General features: G+C 43.1%; 1 protein-coding gene across 1 annotated transcript; it reads left to right on the top strand.

Annotated features, from left to right (window-relative positions):
* Positions 1–3,139: 3,139 nt before the first annotated feature.
* On the top strand, positions 3,140–11,538 carry LOC123444760 (1-phosphatidylinositol-3-phosphate 5-kinase FAB1B-like). Its single transcript, XM_045121593.1, has 12 exons — positions 3,140–3,427; positions 4,640–4,933; positions 5,045–5,978; positions 6,064–6,208; positions 6,316–6,666; positions 7,484–8,161; positions 8,249–8,568; positions 8,649–8,775; positions 8,860–9,027; positions 9,118–10,479; positions 10,572–10,832; positions 10,929–11,538. Exons 2-12 carry the CDS (start codon positions 4,681–4,683, stop codon positions 11,166–11,168), a joined length of 4,839 nt encoding a protein of 1,612 aa, XP_044977528.1. The 5' UTR covers positions 3,140–3,427; positions 4,640–4,680; the 3' UTR covers positions 11,169–11,538.
* The last annotated feature ends 1,573 nt before the right edge of the window (positions 11,539–13,111 follow it).

Below are 13,111 nucleotides of genomic sequence, written 5' to 3'. Positions count from 1 at the left end.
CCCCTTCGGAAATCCAGAACCTCCCACCAGTAGAAGTTGAGTCGAATAACTCGGATTTCCGGTCCTCTCCGGACGTCCGGTGGCTGTTCAATTCACAGTATTTTCAGTCATATCTAGAGGCCTCGGACGACCGACCCCTCACGGACCCCCGGACTTCCGACAACTGTCGGACGTCCGGACCCTGTGTGACTTAAAGTGTCCCCAACGGCTGTATTTCACTCCCCACTATATATACTCTTCTACCACCTCGTGAAATAGGGTTCAACACAACTAGAATACATCTAAGAACACCTTTCCTCTCACTCACTCTTGTCTACACCAAATCCTAGATCCCAAGAGCATTTGTGAGTCCTTTTGAGTGTTGTTCCAATCAAAAGATAGATCGTCTGCCTCTCCTCCTTCCCACCAAAGTGATTTGTGATTTGAGCAAGTTTTGAGCAATCCCCGTGATCTTGTTACTCTTGGAGGTTGGAGACTCCTAGGCGGTAGGAGTCTTCGGAGAGGAATCAAACCATTGTGATTTCCCCCGGAAAGTTTGTGAAGGTTTGGTAGCCACCTCAAGGCTTACCACTAGTGGTTGAGAAACGCCTTCGTGGAGTTATCTCAAAGGGAGAATAGGGTGAGCCTTCGTGGCGTTGGTGTGCCTTCGTGGTAGCATCCGCCCCTCTAACGGTGACGTAGCTTCCCTCCAAGGAAGTGAACATCGGGATACATCCTTGTCTCTCTTGGAGTTTCCGTTATTCCTAACCCTAACTCTCTACTTGTGTTAATCCTTATTACGTACTTGTATTTGATTATTGTTTACCGCTTGTCTTACTTCACTCTAAATAGCTTACTCCTTGTCGTAGCAATTATTAGGCCCACACTCATATTCCGCACTTTTGCCTAAAATTGCTAAGTAATTATTAAAATTTGGATTTGTACCTATTCACCCCCCCCTCTAGGTCCATCTCGATCCTTTTCACACGCGTTTAATGTTATGGCTAGATTTATCTTAATTTTTCTTTTGTAGTTGCGGATGCTTGTGCGAGAGGGTGGTCATAAGTTGGTTGTTTGTTCAAGTAAGAACAACACCTTAGCACCGGTCAACCCACATATCAAATTATCAAAATAGCGAACACGAATCAACTCAATATGATAAACATGACTAGATCGAATTTCCCATGTGTCCTCGGGAGAGCTTGCTTTATATAAGAGTACTTTCAGGCCTGTCCTTTGCTACAAAAAGGATTGGACTACCTTGTTGCACCTTTGCTACTATTGTTACTTATCACTTGTTACGAATTATCTTGCTACAAAACTATCTATCACTGTTACTTACAGTACTTGCAGATAATACTTTACTGAAAATCGCTTATCATTTCCTTCTGCTCCTCGTTGGGTTTGACACTTTTGCTTATTGAAAGGACTACGATTGATCCCCTATACTTGTGGGTCATCACATACCGCCTCTAACCTCTCCATGGTGAGCCGACGCAAGGTCATTTTGGCTTTTTAAGAATACGTGGGAGCCCGTCAAGATTTCGTCAGATGGTCTGAGATGACACGCTATAGGAGTGACTTCAACCAAGACACCGCGGAACCATTGCAAGATGAGGAGCTATTGACGATACAAGGTACCAGGGGTATACGATGTGATAGGAAGTTGGCCCGCTAACCAGCCTCAGGACAGAGATAAATTCAAAGCCCTCGTCCTTCTAGTGGGCATCGCTCAAAAGTTCATCTACTTAGTGTCGAGGACTCCGCCCCGCAGATCATGGCTAGCATGATCGAACTAGGGATCTTGTAACCCTAGGCCTCATCCTCCTTTATAAGGTGAGGCGAGAGACTAGTCTAGGGCATCTTATATTCACATATGCAAAACCCTAGCCCCGGTATAACCTTCATACTCTCCATTGTAATCCTCATATGAGGCTCCCATACATCAATCAAATCAAAGCAGGAGTAGGGTATTAGCTCCAAGACAAGAGAACAAACCTGGGTAAACACTTCATGTGCAATTTGCTGTGGTATTTCCAGCCATGTAAACCACCCTATTGGGGCTACTGTTGGTTTTCTGGACCGACAAATCCTTTTCACTGGCTCTTTTGTGTTCACAAATATCCACAATAAGTTGTGTCACTCATGTGCTATGGCGTACCACGACCATTATTATTTTACTAGTGTCGTAGCTTACGTGTGGCCAGAGTGGGCCCGAATGCCACCTCAACTCTCCTTTTTGGCCCCTCTCCCAGATCATGCTCAAGCTCCACCCCCAATGACATGCATATTTGTCAGATGCCTGAGCGCCCCCATCCCAAACGGCTTCCGCACCACGACACCAACAACCCGCCTCCCCCACGCCAAGCTTCCTTGCAGCAATCTTCGTCGAACATTTGTTAGAACACAACTGTCACGGACCACCTCACCGCTGGCATCCATACACACAACTACTCGACTGCCAGCATAGTGCATCACAAAAGCGAGGCGGGATGGTACAACCATACAAAAAGACCTACAATGAAGTGAAAAATGGCCGATTACGCCTAAACAAAGGAACACACACCGTCCGTCCGTTGGGCCCGGGCGACGACAATAAATTAAGAAATCGTGAGGGTGACGATACAAACATTATTGCTCATTCAATCAATAACATAAATACCACGTATAATCGCCAGAGAGGCCAACCTTTTCTGTGAAGGATTCGTTCCCCCTAAAAGGAGACTTATTCATAAATAAATAAACCAAGTAAAATAAATAAATATCAAAACCGATAGTGCATCGCATTAGGCACCCATGAAAGGTACACGAAACCACCAGGACCGCTGCCAAACGTGCCACGGGTGGGGGGTTACTTGAGCGACCCGGGCTCTATCACCCAATCCAGTCCAATAATTCAAAACGGCGCTTGAAATCGCACGGCTAGGCCGAGGTAGAGAACACCTGTCGTGCGCCCGCCGGAAATACGCCTTTTCGTGCGCCCGCGGGCAATCCCCAGCCGTCGACGCCATCGCCCGGAGAGGAGTGAACCGGGTCCAGTTCATACGTAGCACCACCGCGCCGCGGGGGGACCAGTTCGCCTTGCCATGTCACGCGCGCACTGCCTCCGACGCGTTCCCGGTATATAAACAGCTCACCACCCAGTCCCACCACCCTCCCTGTTTCCTCCTCCCCCAATCTCATTCTCCCACCCCCGTCCCGAATCCGCAGTCGCGATAGCAATCCCGACCCCAGATCGAGAGCTCCGGCAGATTTCGCGGCGGCCGGCCGGTCCCTCCGTCTCTCCACCCATCCCCGTACGCCGTCGGCGGCCTCGCCCTCCGCCCGTCGGGCGGCAGCCCCGCGCGCTCCCCGCGAGCCCTTTGTGCGCGCGCGCGTGCGCGTTCGTGTCTGACGGGTTCGCCCGGGGGTGGATTCTCCGATCAGGATGCCTTCTCCGCGCCCGCACGTAAGCTTCCGATGCCCTGGGCTTTTCCCGGATCGGGTGGGTTTTATCGGGGTGCCTGTTTGACGGCGCCAAGCAATCGCGCCCCTGTCGATTCCTCCGAGGAGTTCCTCCGGCGATCGCGAGGCATTTGTTTTTTTTTTGTTTGCTTCGCCCGTTCACGAGTTGCCGCCGTAGGCTTGCGCCGCCCGCCGTCTCCGTAGACCCTGCCTGCGTGCTCCCCGGCCAGCGGGCTCCGCCTCGACGCCCGCCACCTCTCTCCTGCCCATCGCCTGCCGCCGACAGTCGTCCAGCGGTGCTGTGCTCCCTGCGCCGCCGGCTTAGTTTGTGACCAGAGTTGCGTCCGGGGGTCAGGGGCCAAGCATTTGGACGCATCCGTAAGTCTACGGTCTTAGGAATATTTTAACTCTTTGGAGACGACATGGTTGGTGAACTACATGTGGACCGGGAAATATCCTCAAATCATTAGGCGCCCTGTTATTGCTGTTGGGATGTCGGTGCTTTTTCAAGGAACACCTGTTTTTGCACTTTTTTACTTTACCTGTTCATGTTCCTAGTTAGTACACTAGTACATTATTTAGCGGAGTGTTCAATTTACCGTGCACCGTTTACCTTTGTTCCATGTTTGCAAATTTTTACATGTTACATGAGCCCGCTGGTGTGATTTTGTAGCATCCACTACTGCTTGTTATAAATTTGATACCGTGACTTGTTCTCCACTATCTGTAATTCTGGTGTGTCCTCTGAACTTCTGCTTCCAAATCCTCAGTTTACACAATCCTTGTTGTTCAATGAGAATATAGTATTTTCCTCGACACTTGCTGTTCATGCATTTTCTTTCTTTGATTATGCATTCACTAAAATATTTTAGCGTACAATGTCAAAGCTCATCTGATTGTCCTGTGAGGCCACATTCTTATGCATTCACTAAAATATTTTAGCGTACAATGTCAAAGCTCATCTGATTGTCCTGTGAGGCCACATTCGCACTAGCCAAAGGGAGTAGATCCATAAATTCATACATTAACAGCTGTAACTTATAAACCAATGTACAACTAGACAAGCTCAATGCGAATAATTGGAGATTCTTGTTGTGCTGACCTGGATATTTGTAAAATTCTTAGATTGCTGTGATGGATATTATATATTTCGGTGTGTAGTCCCTTCAGTTTCGAGATTGGCAGTCAGTATGACCCAGGGTTATTTTATTTGCAGGTGGTCATATTTTTTGCTCGATAATCTGGTAAATCCGTGTCATGAATAAAATGTGTCACGCAGTTGAACCAGAAGAGGCAACCATGGATGGGGACAATAACGTCCTTACCTGCAGCGATTCTTGCTGGTACAAGTGTAACCATGGTATTGATTCATCAGTTGCAAATGGCGACATGGAATGGCTGAGCATGCAGACAAGCTCTTGTGGCACTCCTTACAGCACTCCTTACGGCACTCCCCGTTTTAGCCGAGGAAGCTCTTCTTCCAGCTTTGATAGTTGCTTTTCAAGCTTTGGTAAGTCTCTGTGCACCATTCTCTTATCGCTAAAATACTACCACTTGTATCTATCATTATGATCATTTGCTAACTTAACCTAACTATATTTATGTTCTGTATTTCTCTCAGGTGGCTCCCTCGTGGATACTGACTCTGAAGAGGAAATTGAGCTCCTAGATACCGGTCAACTTCATCCTGATACCTTCGTCAGTGATGAATTTATGGAGCAAGGAGAAGGGAGTCTAGTAAAAGAGGAAGATTGTCAACTCAGTGGTGGTGCTAATATTCCCATCCCGGCTGACCAAAATACTTTATCTAGTCAAACGCAGTTGGAGACTGATCAAGGTGCCACCATTGAAAGTTCTGATGCTGGTAATGTCATCTTGGACACAACTGTATCTTTGGAACCTGATCGAGATATCCTGGCCAATGACCAACTTACAGGAACACAATATGGTGAGGAGGTTACTAGCCTTCCCATGCCAGGAGGTGAAATAGTTCCGTTGAATGAGCAAGTTATGGATCAGGTTGACAGTAATAAGGAAAATACTATAGTTTACAACAACATATTGAATACTGGGTCAGGCATGGAAGCAGATGCTGACTCTGAGAATGAAATGGACAGCCTTTATCCACTAGCGTTGCCCAGTTTTGACACGGACCCTCTCATCTGGTTACCACCAGAGCCAGCAAATAAGGAGGATGATACTGATACTCTTGCTAATCACGATGATGATAGTGACAATGATACTAAGTGGGGTCAGTCAAGTTTGAATCTTAGCTTTGACGAGGAGGGAAGCAATAATAGCCGTGAAGATCAATTGCAGAAAGCAATGTCAGAAGTTATGAATGGGCAATTCAAGATCCTTGTTAGTCGCTTTTTGGCTGCTGAAGGATTCTCCTTGTCTGATGGAGCAACCGATAATATCTGGCTTGATATTGTTGCTTCGTTATCATGGCGTGCTGCCTTACTCGTCAAGCCTGATGCCAATATGGGAAATGCAATGGATCCAGGGTTATATGTGAAGGTGAAATGCATAGCTTCAGGATCTTGCCAGCAAAGGTAACGTGCTAGCGTTCCACCTCGTACTGCTCATTTTGTTGCCTTATGATTCCTCAACTCTGTACTCACTCTCTTTCTTTGATAGTGAAGTGATCAACGGTCTTGTTTTTAAGAAGACAGCCGCACATAAGCAGATGCGTGCCAACATTAAGCATCCTAAACTGTTAATTCTTAAGGGTGACATTGGCCAATTTTCCACAGGGCTATCATCATTGAATTCAATGAAACAGGTGTGTATGCATGCTCTTAGTCTTACTTAAATTTATTTATGTTACAGAGGTACAATATCAGATGATAAAGAAAATTTACAAAATTCCCGTTCATCACCGTTGACCAGGAAAGCGAGCAGTTGGAGAAAACTCTCAGCGATATGATTGGCATATGCCGTCCGGATGTTATGTTGGTGGAGAAAGCGGTTTCACGAAATGTAAATGAATATGTTCAGAAACAAGGAGTTACCTTGGTTAGTGACATGAATATGCATCGACTGGAAAGAATCGCTCGTTGTACTGGTTCTCCAATCATCTCGTTGCAGGATGTTCGCACGAAAACTAACCTTATTAAGCAGTGTGAATCTGTCAATTTCAAGAAGTTTGTCGAGGAGCATAATCTAACAGTAGAAGATGGAAGGAGGTCATCCAAAACATTTTTATTTCTGGAAGGTTTTCCAAAACCTATGGGATGCACAGTATGTTTCTTCCTTTTCCTTATTTTTATGTCATCTTTCCTCTTTCTGCTCTGCAATTTCAACTTAGTTTTTTCTTACTCCATAAATAAATTTTTGATGTTTATATGCTACTACCCACTTCTGTTTTAAAAGGCACAAACGTATCCCTAGATCGATAATTTAACCAACGGAACATGAGAATCACAAAAAATATACCATAGGAACTTAAAATATTATGTCTTCTAAATTCTAATGGTAGTATAATTTTTGTGACGTATACAATTTGTATTATATTGTTGATCTAGGGATATGTCTGGTCCTTTTAAACCGGAAAGGAGGGAGTAGACAATTCATTTATGATCATTATTAGGACTGAGTTGAGGCGTTTGATGCTGAGAACAAGACAGTGCTCTTCTTCTTTCTCTGTATATCTTCTCCTTTATGGTAATTTAGAGTAGTCTAGCCTTTTTCTTCTGTTTCTACTCTAGTTGTTTTGATCGGCCGTCATCCCTCTTGGTGGTTCGTACTTTCGCTTTCTAGCTTTTTCTTCTAATACAAAATGACACACATTTAGGTGTATGTTTGAGAAAAAAAGTACTGAGTTGCTCATGTTACTGCTGGTAACACCATTGTGCTGTTTGTTTGCATAGTAGTGAATTGGAAATTCGGAATGCATGAGCAAGGGTAATTTATTTCATTGAACCTTACATATAGCAAAGTGTACAGAATACACATTTTTGCTCCTTGGTTGTGCTAACATGTCCATTTGAGTTCAGTATCCTATATCTTGTGATCTTATATTTTTGCTCTGTCTGATTAGGTTGAAATTCTTTTGTAGATATTGCTAAAAGGATCAACAAGTGAAACATTGAAGAAGATTAAGCGTGTTCTCCATTTCACTGTCTTTGCAGCTTACCATTTGATCCTTGAAACATCATTTTTCGCCGACCAAAGATCATTTATAACCGAAAAAAATGCTTTCCGTAAAGAGGACTGTTTGAAAACTGATCCACAGCTACATTTTCCTGGTAGCACTTCTGATGAGCAGTTTTTTAATACGGAAGAGTTAGCCAACACTAAAAACTCCATGTCACAGCATCTTCATGATTCCGAAATTAAGAATTCCAGAGATTCCAACAGCCAAGCTATGCAGTCTAGTTCACCGCGGCCTGATCCAGATCCCTCGATAGATAGTATTGGGGACATCTCAGATGTCAGCTCTGCTGAGTCAACTTCATGTGATGGGCTTGATGGGTCAAATATCACTGCTGTTCCAAAAAAATTAAATACGCATAAAAAAGAAGCATCTGGCAAAAATTTTGCAGAAACTTTTGATGACGAAACACATATGGAGACTGGGACTTCTCTGAATCCTCAGACGATACTAATTTCGTTGTCCAGCCAAAACATCAGGAATAAAGCAGTTTGTGAGCAGAGTCATCTTTCCCGGATAACTTATTATGGGAATTGTGATACATCTCTTGGGATGCATTTGCAAGATACTTTACTTAATGAGGTCATACATCTTAGTTATTGTTTTATTAATTTAACAAATCATTAATTGTCTTTAATTATGTGTCAGTAACAAGTAGATTACTTGCAGAAGCACAATTGCTTATCATGTGGTGGGCCTCCAGAAGGTCACATGTACTCTTACACCCACCATGATGGTACCCTCACTGTCCTTGTGAAAAGCCTTCCATTGGTGGAAGCACTTTCCGGTGAGGGTCAAAGAAAAATTTGGATGTGGACCAAGTGTTTAAGATGCAGTGCTAAGCCCACACCGAGGGTTATAATATCCTCCTCTGCACGCAACCTCTCTTTTGCGAAGTTTTTGGAACTCAGTTTCTCAACACATTCTTCTGCTAAGAAGCTGTCAACATGTGGGCATTTGCTGCACAGGGACTGCCTACGTTTCTTTGGGTAAACTTTAGCAAGATGTTCCTATGTAAACATAGAAGTTCATTTTCAACATGATATGACTAAAAATCTTCCTCGTGCAGATTGGGATCCAAAGTTGCCGTGTTCAGATACTCATCTGTTGAAATATATTCTGCTACTAAGCCACCAATGACTTTGCAGTTCCATAACCCAAACAGAAAAGATTGGCTCGATGTTGAAGTTATGAGTGTGCGTTTCTACAAATATTTCCTGCAGCCATACATTTTGCTTTAGCTACATCATTACTCTCTTAACATACTTCTATGCTTGAAGGTCCTTGCTGAATGGAAGCTACTCTTCTCTGAAATTGAGAACACAATACAAGGCTTGAAATCAAGATACTCTGGTGAAGCCATGGGGAAGAACACAAACAGTTCAGCATACGAGGGATTATTTTTGGAAGTCTGTAATATGCTTGCACAGGAAAGGAACGAACTTGAGGTAAGCCTATTTTTTCTCTCATTGATTCCTCTCCTGACCAAAGGGTTGAGAACTACTTTTTGATATGTTAACATATCCTCTATGCACAAGGTTTCTCTGAAGACATTTGACCACATTGCAAAACCTGAGACTTGTGCTCATGAGATCCTTAGCTTGAACTGGCTGTATCAGCAACTTCTTCTTGGATTCTATGTTTGGGATGTCCGTTTGTATCATCTTCTTCAGTACATTAAACTTGATGGCGCATCTTTAGAAAATTCTACCCACAAAAGCATACCGGAGAATGAGCTGAGTTCCAAAAGTGTTTCCGTGCCCATACACGGGGACACACTATCTGTCCTAAATATTGGAGTGGAAAGGCCGAAGGCAACTATAAATTCTTCTGACGATTTTGACAATTCTGGTAGTGGCATAATTTCAGAGAAGGATCAGATTGCTGAGAAATCACCAATGAAAGAGCTTGGGTCTTCTCCAGTTGAGGTTGATGAAAATGGGCCACATCAAAATGTGTTACCAGTTAAGAATGATGAACACCTTGCACCAGCCAGAGGCAATGAAATTTACCCTATTGCCATGGCAAGTAAACATTTGCCTGCATTGCAAAACTTGTTGGATTTCATGAGTGATGACACAAGAGAATGGGTCTGGAATAAGTTCAATCACTTGGAAATGGGATACAAGAAAGAAATTCAAATTGGCGATTTGAATAAGTTTCATCTCATCAACAAATACACCCCATCTTCTTCATCACTGACACAACTCAAATGTCAAATGAACTCGATGCATTTTGTAGCTCGCCCCTGTGGTAATGTTTTGTCAATTGTTGAGGAAGAGATATCTAGCATCATTGCTTATGCACTAGCTATATCTGAAGAGCAAGGAATTTATTCTGAAGCTGCATTTGAAAAGGATGAACTTTTATCTAGAAGAAAGCTTGATAAGGTTGCACCTAGCAACTTGGCCAGAGGTACCTCTATGCCGTCATCAGTTATCTCTTTGAAGGAGTCTTCAGAAAAGGATCATAGCATATTAAGCAATATATCATCATTATCATATGAGGAATCAACATCTGGGTTTTATGATTCGTTTCTGTCGGCATTAAAAGATATGCATCCTGAAATTTGTCTGAATAGTGAAAAGCTAGGTTTGAAGAGCAAATACACTGTGGTTTCTGTATATGCAAGACAATTCTATGAGCTTCGGAAGATATGTTGCCCATCCGAGCTTGTGTATGTTTCAGCCATAAGCCGTTGTAAACTATGGAATGCACAAGGTGGTAAGAGCAAGGCTTTTTTTGCGAAATCAATGGATGACAGATTTATCATAAAAGAAATCAAGAAAACAGAGTTTGACTCGTTCTTAAAGTTTGGTCTTGAATATTTCAAGCATTTTAGTGGATCTCAGGTCTCAAGTAACCCCACTTGCCTTGCAAAAATTCTGGGAATATATCAGGTCCGGAATGATATTTTTCTGCAAAGCTCTATCCTGTTAATTCTCGCGCTATCTAATGTTTATGTTCTAATTCTCTCTAACTACTATTGCAGGTCAAGGAAATTAGGAATGGTAAGGAGGCAAGGACTAGTTTCATGATTATGGAGAATCTTTTATTTGGCCGTAACATACTGCGTAGATATGATCTGAAGGGTGCTCTTTTCTCACGATATGTTGCTGATTCAACAAACCCCGAAAGTGTACTGTTGGATCAAAATTTTATTGAAGACATGCGCACCATGCCTATCTACATTAAAGGAAAAACTAAAACCTTCATGGAACGTGCTCTTTGGAATGATACTTCCTTTCTATGTGTAAGTATTCTTAATGCTCCAAATGGTTTTCATCGAGTTCATATGCCCATTACGTTTGGCTCTGAAGCTTACAAGTTACGCTTCTTGTGTTTCTAGAACATGAATGTCATGGATTACTCCTTGTTTGTTGGAGTGGACAAACAGAAGAAGGAACTTGTATTTGGGATAATAGATTACTTGAGGCAATATACCTGGGACAAACAACTGGAGTCGTGGGTGAAGACATCGCTTGTTGTCCCCAAGAATCTATCTCCAACAGTAATCTCGCCGAAGGAGTACAAATTAAGATTCAGGGCATTTATGTCACAGTACTTCAAATCAGTTCCAGATGGTTGAGTCTTGAGGCGTGATCGTTTGTGATGTTGGTGGCTGAACTTATCTTGAATTCTTGAGTATGGTTCATGCTGCCATGGTCCTTGTCTACTGGAAAATATGGTTGAGTCCATGTTTAGCATGCCAACAGCGTCTTATGTGTTCAGCATTAAGTTTCGTTCTGGTCATATTTGTGGTGTGTGTATGATTGTCCATATTGCTTCTCGGCTGGTGTACATAGCATTAGGACTTGAGATACCCGCAAAAAGGCAAATCAATGGAGTTTGGCATGCACATAACCAAACAAATGTTCTTTGTTGGTGATCCTAGGGTGGAACATGTGTAATCAAATTTTGAAATTGTGAATGGATGCTGGTAATAAAATTGCCGAAAATGTCTCCCAGAATGCGGAGGCGAGCAGCTCAAGTTTGAGGCTTGTATGTCTTACAAATTTCGTTCGTTGGTCGAGCCTTTTTTCACTACTATGTTACAGTACCTTTTCTTAAATCTTTCCCAAATTACTTGTCACGAAAATGGATAGAAATTGGTGTATCTAGAAGTAAATATGTGTCTAGATACATCTATTTCTGCGACAAGTAATTCCGGACGAAGTGAGTACGGAGTATTTATTAAACATCTATTTCTGCGACAAGTAATTCCGGACGAAGGAAGTATTTATTAAATACAGAGTTTTGCTTCGGTACACCCCTCTTAAAAGTTTGCATGAATGTTAAAGTTATTTAAAAAGGCTATCACCATAGCTTGTGGACCAAACATGTTGAATAGATTGATTTGAATACCAAAGAGCATATTATTCATTTTTGATTGGGATACCTTCTAATCTCCTGTTTTTTTTAAATAAACCTGGAACTTTATTCATTCGCAATAATAGTTACATCATTTATGAGGAGCATTACAGTTTCATTTAGAGATTCCTCAAACCATTCATCGACTAAAGAAAATCTAGCTAATCTAGCAAGCTCATGCGCTACTTTATTTGCTTCTCTATTACAGTGTTTGAATCTTGTAGTAATGAAATCTCAGGCATAATGAAAACAATCATCGAAGATTGCCGCCGCCGCTCCTACCTATTGTCCTCCGTCCTGCATGGTCTCAGTTACCTCCATGTTATCCGAACTGATAATAAGGTGATTACATCCCATCCTTTATGCCAAATTTTAGGGCTGCACCTTCCGACATTAGAACGTCCGTGCAAAAATTAATCTTTCCATTCCCTCCAGCTTTAATCAACATTAAAATCCATAAAAAATTAGGGGGTACATATTTGTTGGAAAACACCACCCTTCAGCCGGATCATGCACAGGGGAGCGGCCATCGCTTTCGTAGCCGTCCAATCAATCCTGATCGAGGGCTCATGCTGGCCGCAATCGGTTTTTTTCATGCAATAAGGGTCTTGTTTCAGTAGATTTATGTAACAGAGGACTAGTTTCGGAAAGAGAAAAACTATTCGGTGGTGAAGTTTTTTTTTCTGCAACTGGGGTCTTGTTTCAAAAGGTTTCTGCAATATATCTTTTGTTTCAGAAAGAAAAAAAAATGTTTCGGTGATGAAGTTTTTTTTTCTGCAACAGAGGTCTTGTTTTAAAAACACAGCCTGAGTTACAGCGTAGGAGGAGCACCCGGCGTTAGAGAGTGAGTGGTTAGACATTGCAACATGAGGCATGTTTCAGAAACATAACTCCAGTTGAAGAAAACGTTGAAGGAGCGCCATGCGTGAGAGGTCGTCACCGTCGTGCTGAAGTGGAGTTGGCAGCTGCTCGCGGGGCTGAGGTAGAGGAGGAGCAACAACTCCGGCGAGCGTGGCGCTCCATGGCTGAGACCCTCGGGCCATAGTGGCCACGCTCTAGTATAAGGTGTGGACTGTCTCGGCCAGCTGTTGCAAAGATCCTCGGTTAGGGCGGTAGATCCAACGACTGTTTCAGACGACATCTGTCGGTTGCCGAGGCGGC

This window comes from Hordeum vulgare, chromosome 3H (genome assembly GCF_904849725.1).
Source record: "Hordeum vulgare subsp. vulgare chromosome 3H, MorexV3_pseudomolecules_assembly, whole genome shotgun sequence".
Lineage (NCBI taxonomy): Eukaryota > Viridiplantae > Streptophyta > Magnoliopsida > Poales > Poaceae > Hordeum > Hordeum vulgare.
Note: the sequence above shows the minus strand (reverse complement) of the source record. Positions and strands in the feature narration are given on the sequence as shown.